At 41.9% G+C, this 17913-nt stretch overlaps 1 protein-coding gene across 5 annotated transcripts in view; it reads right to left on the reverse strand.

The window, feature by feature from the left end:
- SNRK (SNF related kinase) overlaps window positions 1-17913 on the reverse strand; it is an 85933-nt gene that overhangs the window by 12390 nt on the left and 55630 nt on the right. For all 5 annotated transcript variants that reach the window (XM_036996269.2, XM_036996270.2, XM_036996271.2 and 2 more), the window contains one exon: window positions 3051-3192. In XM_036996269.2, coding sequence (XP_036852164.1) covers window positions 3051-3192 — 142 coding nt within the window. The remainder of the gene's footprint in view (window positions 1-3050; window positions 3193-17913) is intronic.

Here is a 17913-nt window from a genome sequence, read left to right on the forward strand (position 1 = left end):
CTATCAACATAGCACTCCACTCTCAATAAAACTGTATTTTGAGAGCATACGTGACATAAAGACATTTTCAAATAAAAACCGAGCAAGTTGACCACCAACAGATGCTCACTGAAAGAAATTCTAAAGGATGTAATTTTGGCAGAAGAATATGATCCCAACTGAAAGGATAAACAAAGTTCTCACTCAAACACCAGGGTAATTCTAAACAATGTTTATTACATGGAATGATTGGCATTAAAAAGATAAATAAAATATTGAATGGTAAAGTGTTCTAAAAATTGTATGTTGCTTAGAGAATAAAGATAAAAAGTATAGATTTTATTAAATTAAGCATAAAATAGGAAAATGACTAAAATGTTGGACTATAATTTTTACACTGGTTGAGGGGGAAAAGCCATATAAGGGAGAAAAGAAAAACCTCCATCAATACCAAAGAAGGAATCGAAAAAAAGAAAAAGAAAAGTAGGACAAATACGGAGCATATAAAAAGATAGCATGAATATATCTATATCTACCAGTGAGCAAAGTAAACATAAATGGAATAAACTCTCTAACTAAAAGACAAAAATGTTCAGATGAAATTAAAGAAAACCCAGCTCCCAGCTATTAAAAAAAAATGTACTTAAAACCAACATGATGAATGGTTTAGAGTGAAAAAATGGAAAACTATACACATATATATGTACACAAAGCATAGGAATGCTAACCAGAGGAATACTGGTAGTTAGCTAAAACTAGATAACACAGATTAACTTTAAGGCACAAAGCATTATTAAAAATAGTGATATCAAGGTTCAATTCACCAGGGAAACACAACAGTTTTCAACTTGTTTGTACCTAATAAAATTGTCTCAAAATGTTCAAAGCAAAAACTGACAGACCTCCAATAATAAAACAATAAATGCAACATAACAGGGGAAGAATACCTGTCAAAAATTCAAAAAGGATGTAAGTAATTTCAAATAGCATAATCAGCAAGCATGACCTCAAGAATTTACATAGAACTGTGACCCCAGCAATTATAAACTATACATTCTTTTCTAGAACAAAGGATCATTTATAAAAATTAACTCCATACTAGGTATTAAGCAACCCTCAGCAATTTGGAAAAAAAGACAAACTAGTATATACAGACTATATTCTTAGACCACAATACAATTAATTAAGTTAGAAATGAATAACAAAAAACTAATTAGAAAAACTCGATATATTTGGAATTTTAGAACACTCCTCAAGAACTCATGAATCAAATAAATCAATGGAACCTAGAAAATATTCAGAACTCAATAACAAAAGGACCATAAATCAGAACTAGTGGGATACAGCTGAAACGGTACCAGGAGGCAGTTTATAGCCTTAACTATTATTAGAAAAGGAAAATGTGTGCTGCGTATCCATCATAAGAGAGACAAAGAGTAAGAGAATTAACTCATGATGTAGACTGAAGGAAAAATACAGATAAAAGAAAATTCATAACATAAGAAAATAGAATAGCAAATTAATAAAGACAAAAGGAAGTCCTTTGAAAAAGACCAGTAAAATTAACAAACCTCAGGCAAGTGACCAAGACAAAAGAAAACACAAAAATTGTAATACTGTAATAAAAAAGGGCAACATCGCGACACTGATTTATAAATCTTAAAAAAGTAATCCGAGGATATGAATACTTGAAGCCAATACATTTGAAAATTTAGATAAAATGTACAAGTTCCTTAAAAAATCCAACTTAGCAAAACTGATACAGGAGAAAGTAGAAAACTGAATGGCCCTATGATTATAAAAAATAATCCCTGTAGGAGGGAGACACAGAGAAGGCTTTTAAGATACTAAAACTGTTCTAGTTCTTAAGCTAGAAAATAGGTACATAGGTGTTCATTTTATTACATTTATATTTTATACATTCTTTTGAGAATGAGGTATGTTAATATAAAAATAAGTTAATCGGTTTAAGTTTTTTCAGTAGAGGCTGCAGAGACACTCCTTGAATTACAAATATCTAACATGCATACTATGTATACTCATGGACAGCAACCCTGCTTGTTGGGGCAGAAAATAATAGCAAAGGCATAAAGATCATCACCACCTTCCTCCTCCTCATCATCAGTATTATACTGCGTGCTTCCTAAGAGCTATATATTAATTCATTTAATTTTCACAATAACCTTACAAAGGAGACTCTACCATTCTCACATTATTAGTAAATGGAGAAGGCAGTTTGAATACCTAAGTTCTTAACCATCTACCACACGGCCTAAGATGGGGCTCCACTTGGAGGAAGTACTCCTGAAGCTGTCAGATGTCCTTCTTACTAGCTGACGGGAGATACCCAAAACTTTATTACACAAAATCCTTTAAGCAGTAGCTATAATCTCAGCTGAGCTTTGAAAATATCATCCATAATGCCAATAAAATACTGAACTTCCAACAATTCTTTCATTCCATTATTGTATTTCTTAGTACAGCATATATCATAATACTACATAGCACCTCAGATTACAAATAATCAACTTGAATGTACTTTTAGTTGCTGGTTTCCCATAGTCACATAAAACAAAACAGAGCACTTTAGTCAGTCAATGGGGAGTATCTGAATAAAATGAGACATGCTTTGTAAATCCCACAATCCAGGCTGATGGTCTGTTTCAGGAAAGAAAATGCCCTAAATCTTGTCTGGAATTTAAAATACGCCCAGTGGGTCTCGCTTTTTGCTGGATCAGAAACAAGGGTGTTCCCATGCCAATGTCTTCTCTTCAAGGGAGCGGACCCCCATCCCTGGTGGTTAGAGAGACATGGAAGGGATGGCTTTCTTGAAAATGGGCATGTTTAAGAATACATTCTGGACTCTAATAGTAAATTTCAAATCATATTCTGAGGTTAACCCCCTCCCAAACATATTTACACCAAGAACAAAATAATGAGTTCAAAAATTAAACCAAACCCAGAAGCTGGGATGTTGAGGTCACCTCAAAATTTTTTGACTTGTTAGTGGAATAAAATAAAACTTACACTTTTATGAGTGCTAAAGGTTTCCATAAACTTTTTTTACTTACTCTTTACATTCTTTAGACACATGGGATGGGACTGTGTATTTGCAATCCATGATCATTGTCAATGTTTCACTGTCATTGGCCTCTTGAAAAGGTGGTTGCCCACAGACCAACATGAAGAGGATCACTCCCAGACTCCATATATCTGCAAATCAAAGACTGACCATTAAATACCGGACTAGTTATGATAAGGAAAATATTCAACACAGCTGTCCAAGTCAGCAAACCGCTTTTCCCTCCAGTTAGCAAAGCACTCCCAGCTCCCCCCTCCCCTCCTCCAGGCTCCCCTTTTGCCCTGCACATGCCAAAATGCCACATAGCAAAATAATATAAATTGTTCCCCTTGCTTGTGCTCAGGGCTCAGACCTTGGGAGATGACTCCCCTCTGGGCCCGCCGGGGTGAAATAAACCTCAACACTCCAAGACCTCTGAGTGCCGCTTGGTTCTTCTATCAGTGTCCCAGTCCAGGTTTCTCCACTATTTTCCGTAACATTTGGTTCCCTGACCAGGAAACCCAACTGCACTGGCCCATTGTTGCCACCAGTCTGGGGCAATGGGCGGTGACGGAACAGGAAATCGCAACAGGGAAGGCACACCCCTCCTGCTCCCTCGGCAGGCTCCCACCCGGTTGCCCTGGGCCGGCCCTGCTCCACTGTTCCCGCCAGACTCAAGGAGGCTTGTCAGGTGAGGACCTGGTTCCGACATTGAATCCAGTAAGGCCCCGGGGCACCTGACCCGGCCAGTCCCACCCATTGGGGTGGAAGGGCAGCCTGATCACCTCCCAGAGACTTCTTAGAAGTCTCACAGGTGGACATTCCCAGGGGGGGAATGTTTAAAGTCTTGTCTGAGTGTGTGTGAGTGTGCAGGGAGGCTGCCATTCAGTCTGCACTGAATCTGTGATTCCACGGCCTGTGCTACAGAATCTGAGTGGACCCTCATCCGCATTTGCAGTCAGCTGTCACGACATAATGGTGATTCAGCTTCGGCTGACCTGGCCTGGGACTTATATGGGTGCACCTTAGCCAAGGCTGCCCAAAGTCTCCACGAAGAGCGGAAACAGAAAGGCATCTATCTGACTGGTCTCCTCTCTAGAGGAGGCAACCCTCCCTTGTCTGTTGTAATGGCACCGTCCACGAACACGTCACAGAGTCAGGACACAGTAAACTCACCGTCCTTGACACTATGATCAAGAATTTTAGGAAGGGATTTTCAGAAGACTACAGAGTAAAATTAACTCCTGGCAGGTTGAAAACCCTGTGTGAATCTGTATTGCCCACCTTTAGTGTAGGGTGGCCTCCAGAAGGAACCCTAGATGTCCCAACAATCTGCCGAGTCTGGCGGGTCATGCCTAGAGATCTAGATCATCCCAATCAGTTCCCATACTTTAACTCCTGGTTAGAAACTGCCCAGACTCTTTCCCCTTGGGTGCAATTCACTTGCAACAGGCAGGGACAGGGTAGGGTCTTAGGTGCTTCAACAAAGAAGCCTGCAAAGAATAAACAGAAGTGTGAGCCTCTGCAAATTCTTGCTGGTGACCTAGAGGAAGAGCCAATATTGCCCCCACCTTATGTGGCCCCCCAGGATGGCAGCACCCAGCCCCCTGGTCCCAGACACCCTGCTGCCATCAGCTTCCCCACCAACTCCAGAACGAATGGTCACACTCTCCCCTGGACCAGCAGCCAGACTGTGCCCTCGGCCAGGAGCAGGCACCCTTCAGATGCCAGTGCAAGAGACCTGGGAATGTGAAAGGCGTAATAAAGACGGGACCATCCAGCCCAGCTGGTCCATGTTTTACTATCAACCCTACTCAATGACTAACCTCCTCAATTAAAAACACAACACCCAGTCGGAAAAGCCACAAGCCCTGGTTGATCTCATGAAATCCCTCTTCCAAACCTATCAGCCAACCTGGAAAGACTGCCAACAGCTTTTCCACACCCTGTTCACAATGGAAGAGAGGAGGCAGCTGGGGTCCTTGATTGGGGAGCATGGGCTGAAATTGCTGTCCCTGAGGAGCACCCCAAGTAGGACTTCACTACCCCTGAGAGACAGCACCAGATCCACCAATATCAGGATGCCCTCCTCCAGGGGATCAAAGGCAGGTCCAAAAAGCCTATGAACATGACCAATTTCTTCAGTCACTCAACAACCAGGAAAGTGTCCTGAGGATTATTATGAGAGACTGTGTGAAGCTTATCGCATCTACACCCGCTTCAATCCTGAGTCCCCAGGGAGCCCACAAATGGTCAACAGCTCCTTCATAGCTCGAGCCACCCCAGACATCAGAGAAAAGCTCCAAAATTTGAAGGCTTTGCCGGGATAAACATCACTAAACTGATTTAAACTGCTAACAAAGTATATCTAAACAGAAGTTCAGGTTGACAAAGAGGGTGAAAGAAAAGTGAAGAAAAAGGCCAGCTTCCAGGCACCTGCCCTAAAAGAAAGAGAGATGACCAAAAGGCAGAGAAAAGCCGGCCACAAAGAAGGGGGAAGCCTAGGATGCCCCCAGCCAGGGACCAGTGTGCTCACTGTGAGGAGAAGGGGCACTGGAAGAATGAATGCCCCAACCGAGGCAAAGCCCCAGAGCCCAGTCGCAGCCAGAGGAGCCCCACGGGGAAAGGCCCACCAGCCTGGCAGGAGCAGACTCAGCCTGACAAGGACCAGGCTCTCTCACACTCGGCCCCCATGAGCCCACAGTCAGAATGAAAGTGGGGGGACAACAGATGACTTTTATGGTTGACCCAGGGGTGGAACGCTCTGTGGTCACCCTCCCTGTAACTCCCTTCAGTAAAGAGACGGCAACTATCCTTGGAGCCACTGGGACATAAGCAGGCCAGCAACACTTTCACCAAGCCCGGCAGTGTGAGCTTGGAGGCCACAAGGCCCGACATGGGTTTCTCTACCTGCCCGAGTACCCCGTTCCCCTCCTCAGCTAGGATATACTCCCAAAGCTTGGAGCCCAAATAACTTTTGAACCAACTGGATGCACCAGCCTCAAACTAAACCCAGGCCAAGAAGAGCCAGGGTCCCTCGTGCTGGCAATAACCACACCCAGGGAAGAGGAGTGGAGGCTGTTCTGTGCCCAGACCCTCTCAAGTAGCCCACCTGAAGTCGGAGCTGCCTTCCCCTCAGTATGGGCTGAAGACAACCTACCTGGACTTGGTCAAAACCGAGCCCCTGTCATTGTAGAATTGGCTCCAGGGGCCCAGCCACAAAGACAGCAGCAGTACCCCTTTCACAAGAGGCAAGAGCAGGCATCCAGGAGCACCTGATCAGACTCAGAGAGGCAGGCATTCTAACCGAGTGTCAGTTGCCCTAGAACACCCTGCTTCTACCAGTCAAAAAGCCAGAAGGAGGGCACCGGCTTGTTCAAGACCTGCAAGCCATCAATGAAGTGACTGTTTCTTTGCACACAGTGGTCCCAAATCTGTACACCCTCCTCAGCCAGATCCCAGGGTCTGCCAAATGGTTCACGTGCATAGACTTAAAAGATGCCTTTTTCTGCCTCCGCCTGGCCCCCCAAAGCCAGCTCTTGTTTGCCTTCAAATGGACTGAACCGGATACAGCAGCAGATGCAGTTAACATGGACGCGGCTTCCACAAGGGTTCAAGAGCTCACCCACTCTCTTTGGAGAGGCATTGGCAGCAGACCTTACCAGCTTTCCGAGGGAAGCCAAGTGCTGTGCCCTCCTGCAGTAAGTAGATGACCTCTACCTTGCCAGTGACACCCAGGAAAATTGTGCAAAAGGCACAAAGGCCCTCCTGCAACTCCTGTCAGACTCAGGATACTGAGCCTTATAAAAAAAGGGCACAAATCTGCCAGCAGCAAATCTGGTACTTGGGCTTCCTCCTCACCCAGAGAAAAAGGGCACGAGGGCCAAGGAAGGAAAAGGTCATCTCCTGAGCCCAGCTCCAGATGAAGAAGGCTTACGAGAGTTCCTGGGGGCCGCCGGGTTCTGCAAAATCTGAATTCCTGGATTCTCGGCAATGGCAAAACACTTCTGCAGCCTCCTCGGGGGGCCATACCGAGAACCCCCTGTCTAGACAAAAGAAGCAAGAGCCACCTTTCTGAAAATAAAGGCCACTTCAGAACAGGCATCAGCCCTAGGCCTGCCAGGTATAAAAAAGCCCTTCAGTCTCTTCATACATGAAAAAAGTAGCCCTTGAAGTTCTCACATAAACTGTTAGGCCCTGGCAGTGGCCGGTTGCATACCTGTCAGAAAAAAAAAAACAAAAAAAACTAAACCCAATTGAGGCAGGAATGCCACCCTGCCTCAGGACACTGGCAGCCACAGTTCTATTCATTAAAAAAGCATATAAACTTACTTAGGGACAAAAAATGTCAAGGTCCCCATACTTGTGTTCCTCAAACACACAGGGACACCGATTCCTCTCCAACTCTCAGCTGGCACAATATAAAACTCCTCAAGGCTGTCTGACTCCCAGAAAAAGTATCAATTCTGCATTGCAAAGAACAACACAAAAAAAACAACCCTATAACACAGGGGAACCAACTGGCAGATAAGGCAGCTAAAACAGCGGCCAATAAAAAAACAGATAAAGCTCCTTCCCTCACCATGGCCCTAACATCCCCAGTGGAGGCCCCTTCACCCAAGCACACTGAAAACGAGAAAGACTGGGCCACAGCTGAAGGAAGTACCCTAACTAAAAAAAAAAAAAAAATGATGGCTGCTGCCTGACAGACACATCTTTGTCTCCCAACTACAACCGGAAGTCATGTAGTCAGCAAATACCATCAGCTCACCCACCTAAGAAAAACTGCACTAGAAGCCCTCTTCAAAAAGCAATACTAATAACCTGACTTTGTAGCAGATGCAGTACAGATTTTAATTAAATCTCTCAATATTACCTGGAAACTCCACACTGCATACAGGTCACAAAGTTCAGGGAAAGTGGAATGAATGAATTGCACCCTCAAAAGAACCCTAGCTAAGTTTTGCCAAGAAACTGGCCTCCTGTGGCCAGACCTACTGTCCCTGGCTCTCCTGCATGCTCACTGCACACCTGGGACTCAAGGCCTTTCCCCTTTTGAATTAGTGTATGGACGCCCTCCCCCATGTCTAGGAAGCCTCCCAGGGAACCTACACCAAATAGGAATAAGAGAGTAAGGCTCCAAGCCTTAGGAGCCACCCTAAAAAAGCTGCAGCAGTACACCACAGAGAGAGCCCCCATCTCTTTAGGGACACCAGTACATTCCTTCCAGGCTGGGGACACAGTCTGAGTCAAAAATTGAAAAAGGGACCCCCTCAAACCTCAGTGGACTGGGCCCCACATTATTGTTCTAACCACTCCTACTGCCCTCAAAGTTACAGGCATCACTCCTTGGGTCCATCATTCCAGAGTGAGAAGAGCCCAGACTCTGGACAAAGAAATACTTCAGTAGAAAGCCCAGCCAGACCTCCAGATCCTCTCCACCTCTGCATCTGACGATTACCCTCTGACTAATGAACACCTGCATGCTGTGGATCCTGGCCTTCGCCAGAATAAAATCTCTCATCCTGGGCATTAATTAAACTCTCTGCTGCTGTCCCCTCTGACTAAACTGTTTCTCAAAAGTTGCCCTTTCTATTGTCTATTGGGTAATCGTTAAGTTGTTCTGCTGTGCTTACCTGTCTCTCCCGGCTGAACTCAAGTCTCAGCCCGCATTTCCAAAGTACCTCTCTATGTTTACCTGCACAAAAGTTATAATGTGCATGGTCATCACCCAAGGGAGCTGCCCTCAGGGCCCTACACCCTTAGCACCTATCCTCTCACACTCAAATAAGCCAGCCTGAGTGTAATGCTCAGCTGCATAAAAATAAATTAGGACTGAAAAAAACTGAGTGTTTTTTAAGTACAAGCTTATCAAGCATCTGAAAGACTCATTTCAACCTGTACACACATGGCCCATACAGACAAATGCATAAAAACAATCATTTGTGTTCTTCACAAAGTACTCAGGTCTTTAACGAAAAGTCACAAGGAAAAAATCCTAGCTCAAAGCAATTAAAAGTATAAATACAAGCCATTATAACCCTATCATAAACCAAAAAGATGATGCCCCCTAAAATGAAGTGCTTAAAGGGGCATCAGAGGGGAGAGTGATAAGGACAACATTCAACACAGCCGTCAAGGTCAGCAAACCGCTTTTCCCTCCAGTTGGCAGAGCCCTCCCAGCTCCCCCCCTCCCCTCCTCCAGGCTCCCCTTTTGCCCTGCACATGCCAAAGTGCCGCCTATCAAAATAATATAAATTGCTCCCCTTGCTTGTGCTCAGGGATCAGACCTTGGGAGATGACTCCCCTCTGAGCCCACCAGTGTGAAATAAACCTCAAAACTCCAAGACCTCTGAGTGCTGCTTGGTTCTTCCATCAGTGACCCAATCCAGGTTTTCCAATATTTTCCATAACAGTTAGAAAACCAAAAGCTAAAAAGAAAAAAGGTAGCCTGACAGATTTATTTTAATAGTCAAAGCATTCATATTTAAAAGTAGAAACATCTCAGGAAGAAAACTTAAGCCCCAATAACACAGGGAAGGTATTTGTCTGGTTCACTGTTTTTAAAATTCACTTAAGGCCCAAGCAAATGCCAACCACATCGCAAATGATCAATAAATGTTCAATGAAGAGACAAACTGATCCACTTGTCAATGGCAAGAGTATCAACTGGAAAGTACCCCATGGACAACAGACTGCTGTCTTTCCTATTACATTATACACAAGAGATAAAACTAAGGTATTAATAGTCTGAGACATGAAAAGGCTTTTGCCTAAGGTCACAATGATGTCAGTTGTGCTTTACCTCAATCCTGATGAGATAACCAGATGATGGAACTCATGGTCAATTTACAGTTAAGAAAATTAAAGCCCAGAGAGGAAAGAAATATTCCTGGGTTGACAATGAGGGAAAAGTCTGGTTATACAAAACTTCAGAGGACAGAACTTGGACCAAAGGTATAAATAACCAAGAGGCACACTGTGGCTTAAAAACAACAGAAACTACTTATAAGCCATTGAAACACTGGAGAAGGTGCTATGTTTAACAGCAAGGGTTGGGCAACCATCTGTCTAATAATCTGCATAAGGCATTCCTGTACCAATTGTAAGGCTGGATATCTGAGGACCACCCCCCAAAGTCCAGCATTAGACTAACTCCTATACTAACAAACCCCTACCTCTTGCCATTAAATAAAAAACAAACATATCAATCAGATGGAAAACAAAGTTTTTTCTGATGAAAAAAGGATGAATCCATTCAGTAAGACTATCACAAATCATTCATTCATTCCAGAAACTGAAGTATACATGCTTGTATTAATATTTATGACAAGATCAATTCAAGAAGTTTTCTATGACAAAAGGCTTACAAGAGAATGGAGAGGCAGGCCATGTAGCCTTTGACACCACATCTGTTAATACTCAACTGCTGTGTTCATTTAAGCTTAAACACCCAAAATAATGTAGGTTCCACGTTCTTTCCCAAGTACAACTTGTTAACAAAATAGCTTTTCCTTGGTCCAAACTAAACAAAGAGGGCAATAAAGACAGAAACCTAAAAGTTGTACACACTTGTGATTTTTTTCATATGTACAATAAATTTTATTAAGGATGCTCCAATGGAAACTAGTGAAGCAGATGGAAAAATCTACTAAAATTAAAACATTATGTAAATGAGAATGAAAGGGACTTAAGGATCTTTCAGTCCAAATGCTTGGCTCTGTAGCATCCCTGAGGTCTACCTCACAGTGCTTGCTGGATGCATGAATTATCTGACCTACTGCCCCAGCACAGCAAGCTGGCTTGGGACCCACATTTCTTTACTTGACCTTTGAATCTGGAGGTCCATCCCCTTTAAAGTCAAATAATCTTGAGTAATGGTGGTTAGCTGTACCTGTTCCTTGAACGTCCAGTAAGAAGAATTTATAACACCAATTCTAGTAGTACCTCATTAAGAATTTCAAAGGATATTTCCACAGCTGATGTTTAATTTAAATGCTCTTTGTATAACCTGAACCTGTTATTTTTGGTTACCTGCCCCAATTCCAAAGCCACCACTATAAACAAGTGGCAGTTAGAATTATTCTCCCTTTATTGCACATATCTCTCATTAATAAGTTATACCCTAGAAATTAACTATAAAGTAAACCCATCTTTGTATTGATGTTCATTACACAAGGACAGAAATTCACCAAATTTTTGTTTACAATGTATCTACTTGGCTATTTCTTCTCCCCAAAAAGGGGAGACTTTAAATGTCTCATAATAAAAATGCATAAACACAAAAATCAGGGTCATTAAAACTTTCTTCTTTTGTTCAAATATTGACAATGTCTAATGCTACTTCTATAACCAAACCTAACCATTAATGTATTTGAGATACAGTAAATTTATATCTTTCCATGTAAATCCTACAAAACAATTACTTTTTAAAAATATGTTTGGTTAACATTGTTTCTTCTACCATATCATACTTTGTGAATAAACCAGTTGCTTTTTTTACTTTCTCTCTATGCTAAACTGGTGAGGATATCTGACAGTGCAATTATACAAAGATGATGCTTAAAAAACATAAGTAATATAAATAACTACTAATAATTAGCCTCAAGTTTTATTTAGTTAGAGAAAACTTTCTTTTTCTGGTAAAAATTAATCTCCGTGGCAGCAAGGAGGTCCAATTATACGGAAACGTTCTCTTCAGGATCATTTGCCAAGTAAACTAACACACTGTGCTCATGAGGAAGTAATGCCTGATTAGATGATAAAAAAGGAAAACAACATAAGGATATGTCTGTTTCCATAGTTTCTAGTTAGGGCTCAAATAATTTCTGAATGTGAAAATGCTTAAACTTTGAGAAACTTAGAAATACAATTTTGTTGATGTAACAAGGCTAAATGACATAACATGAAGCATATAAACTAAAAGAGAGCGGCAGTGTGATGGACGACACAGTCTTGGAAAGGGCAAGTGCTCCTCCCACAGAGACAACAGTGATGCAAGAGGTGGTTTATTCCATGCACTTATTTTCCAGTCTTTTTCTCTTCTTACTCTACTACTTTTTGTCTTTGAATCATTTTAAGTATTTCATCTTAAGAGCCAAAGAAAAAAGAAAAACAATCACTAAACAAACAAAAAGTGGTGTGACTTTAACTAAGTTACTTAAAAATGTGTTTCCCATACTTAAAATTGTAAAAGTAACAGTAATGTACCTCCTCTTAAAGCTGTTGTGGTCTTTAAAAGGGTCTGAATCAAACCCTTGTTAAGTATTCAGGACAGAGCCCAGCAGAGAATGCCACTGTGGAGGCAGCCACGGCCTCACTCCCGTGCATCTGTGCCAGGCGCTGCTCCCAGGCACTGCGAACACAGAGACAAATGAGGGACTCGTCCTTACAGAGCTCCCACTTCACTGTGAGAAAGAGACAGGTAACAGAAACAGAACACAGATAAGCTTAAGAAGGTACAAAGCCAAACAAGACAGAGAGAAAAACTAATGGAGACAGGAGAAATGATCAGGGAAGGCCTTTCAGTACCACAGGTGAAAAAAGGTAACGATTCAGGATCTTGGCTGCTCAGAATAGGACAGCTTGCATCACAGAGCTAAGAATGGCAACAAGGATTATCTACTACATTGCCCCACAAATTAGGGGGGCAGGTGGTACTTGTTTGTCTTAATAAAAATTTGTTTTAGTAGATATTTTTCATTATTTCCCATTAAAAAAAAACTTGCTTAAAAAACTATACACTACCAAGATGTAGACAGATCATAGCCTCAGCTTGAGATCCTATGACGACAGACGACCCACCTAGTCTGTGCTGGGGAGCCCCAGAGGGACAAGGTGAGAGGAAGAATATGGAACGGGAATTCTACATGATTTCTACTTTTAAAAGATGTTAATGAGGAGGAGCCAAGATGGTGTGAGTAGGGCAGCGGAAATCTCCTCCCAAAACCATATATATTTTGGAAAATACAACAAATACAACTATTCCTAAAAGAGAGACCAGAAGATACAGTACAATAGCCAGGCTACATCTACACCTGGGAGAACCCAGCACCTCACAAAGGGGGTAAGATACAAGCCACAGCCCGGCGGGACCCGAGTGCTCCCCCAACCCCAGCTCCCTGGAGGGAGGAGAGGAGTCGGAGCGGGGAGGGAATGGGAGCCCAGGACTGTTAAATAACCAGCCCTATCATCTGCACCAGGAGTGCAGAAACACATTGCATGGTGTGCTGGATATTGGAGAAAAAGAAAAGTAAAATCTGCAAGCAGGTCCCCCACAGCTGGCTTCCCTGGGACAAAAGAAAAGCGAGTACTTTTTCTTTTTTCAAGTATTAAAGGGACAGGAGCCTCAGAGCTGGATGGAAGCGTACCGGCACACTCAGCCCAGCAGGCTGGGGATTCTGAGGAACTTCGGGCACCACAGCTCCCTGGGTGGCAACGCACCCTTGAAACCCCTCAAAGTGACAGGCATCCTGCCAGTAGTTACCCCAGCCGGCATGGCCCCGACATAACTGAGCAGCCGGAAAGTGGCCACGCGCACCTGCAACAGTGGAGCACCCTGACAGCAGCCATGCACACCCGCATAGGCAGAGCAGGCAGAGAGCGGCTGCACCCGCCCACAAGGCGGAGCAGCCGGGAGAGGCCAAGCCCAAAGCAACCACCCAGAATATCTCCTCCCAGCGCGCAGATGCTGGAGCAAGACCTAGAGGCCACTGCCAGCACACAGCTTCCCGGCACAGGTAGAGGAAACTGGGACAAAGCACAAAGGGGCACTATTCTCACAGGAGACCACACCTGGCATGCCTATCACTCCCCGCAGAGGTCTGGGCTACCCTGAAGGTGAATCCGCACATGGCAGAATAGAGGATTAATTTGGAGGCTGCTCCAGGAGTGCAGTTAACTGACACAAGCAGAGGAGAAGGGCAAGGCGACCAGCAAGCAGGAAAGGACTTTGTTCTCCCAGCTGAGACACTCACTACCTGCCCACAGCTATCTCTATCACCATGAAAGGGCAGAAGAATTTGGTCCAGTCCAGAATTACCCAGACAACCACTGAGAGAGGCCTGGGGAGATAGATTTAACCAATCTTCCTGAAAAAGAACTCAAAATAAAGGTCATAACCATGCTGATGGACATGCAGAGAAATATGCAAGAGCTGAAGGATCAAGTTGGGACGGAGAATACAGAAATAAAACAATCTCTAGAAGGACTGAAGAACAGACTGGATGAGGTGCAAGAGGCCGTTAATGGAATAGAAATGAGAGAACAGGAACACAGACAACTTAAGCAGAGAGATAAAAGGATCACCAGGAATGAAACAATATTAAGAGAACTGTGTGACCAACCCAAATGGAACAATATACGCACTATAGGACCACCAGAAGAAGAAGAGAGAGAAAAAGAAATAGAAAGTGTCTTCGAAGAAATAATTGCTGAAAACTTCCCCAAACTGGGGGAGGAAATAGTCTCTCAGACCATGGAAGCTCACAGAACTCTCAACACAAGGGACCCAAGGAGGATAACACCAAGACATATAATAATTAAAATGGCAAAGATAAAAGACAAGGACAGAGTATTAAAGGCAGAGAGAGAGAGAAAAAAGGTCACCTACTAAGGAAAATTCATCAGGCTATCATCAGACTTCTCAACAGAATCTTAAAGGACAAAGGAGAATGGTATGATATATTTAATGCAATGAAACAGAAGGGCCTTGAACCAAGAATACTGCATCCAGCTGAATTATCATTTAAATATGAAGGAGGGATTAAACAATTCCCAGACAAGCAAAAGTTGAGGGAATTTGCCTCTCACAAACCACCTCTACAGGACATTTTAAAGGGACTGCTCTAGATGGAAGCACTCCTAAGGCTAAATAGATGTCAACAGAGAAAATAAAATCACAGCAAAGAAAGCAACCAAACCAAATACTAACTAAAGGCAAAAATAAAATCAACTACTCAAAAAAGCAGTCAAAGCAAACAAAAAAGACTACAGAATTAAACACCTAACATATAAAGAATGGAGGAGGAGAAATAAGAAAGAAGAGAAATAATCATCAGACTGTCTTTCTAATGGCTTAATAAGAGAGTTAACTTAGCCAGTTAGATAGCAAAGAAGCTACCCTTGAACCTTTGGTAACCATGAATCTAAAGCCTGCAATGGGAATAAGTACACATCTTTCAATAATCACCCTAAATGTAAATGGACTGAATGCACCAATCAAAACACAAAGAGTAATAGAATGGATAAAAAAGCAAGACCCATCTATATGCTGCTTACAAGAGACACACCTCAAACCCAAAGACATACATAGACTAAAAGTCAAGGGATGGAAAAAGATATTTCATGCAAACAATACGGAGAGAAAAGCAGGTGTTGCAGTACTTGTATCAGACAAAATAGACGTCAAAACAAAGGAAGTAACAAGAGATAAAGAAGGACACTACATAATGATAAAGGGGTCAGTCCAACAAGACGATATAACCATTATAAATATATATGCACCTAATACAGGAGCAACAACTTATGGGAGACAAAATACTAACAGAATTAAAGGAGGAAATAGAATGCAATGCATTACTTCTAGTAGACTTCAACACACCACTCACTTCAAAGGACAGACCAATTGGACAGAAAATAAGTAAGGACACAGAGGCACTGAACAACACATTAGAAAAGATGGACCTAACAGATATCTACAGAACTCTACAACCAAAAGCAGGAGAATACACATTCTTCTCAAGTACACATGGAATATTTTCCAGAATAGACCACATATTAGGCCACAAAAAAACCTCAGTAAATTCCAAAAGATTGAAATTCTAACAACTTCTCAGACCACAAAGGCATAAAACTAGAAATAAATTGTACAAAAAAACCCAAAAAGGCTCACAAACACATGGAGGCTTAACAACATGCTCCTAAATAATCAATGGATCAATGATCAAATTGAAACAGAGATCAAGCAACATATGAAGACAAATGACAAAAACAACACAAAGCCCAAACTTCTGAAAGGACGCAGTGAAGGCAGTTCTAAGAGGAAAGTATATAGCAATCCAGGTGTATTTAAAGAAGGAAGAACAATCCCAAATGAATAGTCTAAAGTCACGATTATTGAAACTGGAAAAAGAAGAACAAATGAGGCCCAAAGTCAGCAGGAGGGACATAATACAGATCAGAGAAGAAAATAAAAAATTGAGAAAACTAAAACAATAGAAAAATCAATGAAACTAAGAGCTGCTTTGTTGAGAAAATAAACAAAATAGATAATCCCCTACCCAAACTTATTAACATAAAAAGAGAATCTACACATAAACAGAATCAGAAATGAGAAAGGAAAAATCATGACGGACCCCACAGAAATACAAAAAATTATTAGAGAATACTATGAAAATCTATATGCAAACAAGCTGGAAAACCTACAAGAAATGGACAACTTCCTAGGAAAATACAACCTTCCAAGACTGAACAAGAAGAAACAGAAAATTTAAACAGACCAATTACAAGCAACAAAATTGAATAGGTAATCAAAAAACCACCCAAGAACAAAACGCTAGGCTAGATGGATTCACTGCTGAATTTTATCAGACATATAGAGAAGACATAATACCCATTCTCCCTAAACTTTTCCAAAAAATAGAAGAGGGTATACTTCCAAACTCATTCTCTGAAGCCAGCATCACTCTAATACCAAAACCAGGCAAAGATGCCACAAAAAAAGAAAATTATGGACCAACATCCCTGATGAACATAGATGCAAAAATACTCAATAAAATATTAACAAACCGAATTCAAAAATATATCAAGAGGAGCACACACCATCATCAACTGGGATTCATCTCAGGGATGCAAGGATGGTACAACATTTGAAAATACATCAACATCATCCACCACATCAATAAAAAGAAGGACAAAAACCACATGATCATCTCCATAGATGCTGACATAGGATACAAAAAAATTCAACATCCATTCATGATAAAAATTCTCAACAAAATGGGCATAGAGGGCAAGTACCTCAACATAATAAAGGCCATATATGATAAACCCACAGCCAACATCATACTGAACAATGAGAAGCTGAAAGCTTTCCCTCTAAGGTCAGGAACAAGACAGGGTGCCCACTCTCCCCACTGTTATTCAACATAGTACTGGAGGTCCTAGCTATGGCAATTAGACAAAACAAAGAAATAAAAGTAATCCAGATTGGTAAAGAAGAAGTCAAACTGTCACTATTTGTAGATGACATAACATCATACATAAAAAAAACCTAAAGACTTCACTCCAAAACTACTAGAACTAATATCAGAACCCAGCAAAGTTGTAGGAAACAAAATTAACACACAGAAATCTGTGGCTTTCCTATACACTAACAATGAACTAACAGAAAGAGAAATCAGGAACACAATTCCATTCACAACTGCATCAAAAAGAATAAAATACCTAGGAATAAACCTAACCAAGGAAGTGAAAGACCTATACCCTGAAAACTACAAGACACTCTTAAGAGAAATTAAAGAAGACTCTAACAAATGGAAACTCATTCTATGCTCTTGGGTAGGAAGAATTAATATTGTCAAAATGGCCATCCTGCCAAAAGCAATCTACAGATTCAGTGCAATCCCTATCAAATTACCAACAGCATTCTTCAACGAACTGGAAGAAATACTTCTAAAATTTACATGGAACCACCAAAGACCCTGAATAGCCAAAGCAATCCTGAGAAGGATGAATAAAGTGGGGGAAATCGTGCTCCCCAACTTCAAGTTCTACTACAAAGCCATAGTGATCAAGACAATTTGGTACTGGCATAAGAACAGAGCCACACACCAGTGGAACAGAATAGAGACTCCAGACATTAACCCAAACAT

The sequence above is a fragment of the Manis javanica genome, chromosome 3 (genome assembly GCF_040802235.1).
Source record: "Manis javanica isolate MJ-LG chromosome 3, MJ_LKY, whole genome shotgun sequence".
In the NCBI taxonomy this organism is placed as follows: Eukaryota; Metazoa; Chordata; class Mammalia; order Pholidota; family Manidae; genus Manis; species Manis javanica.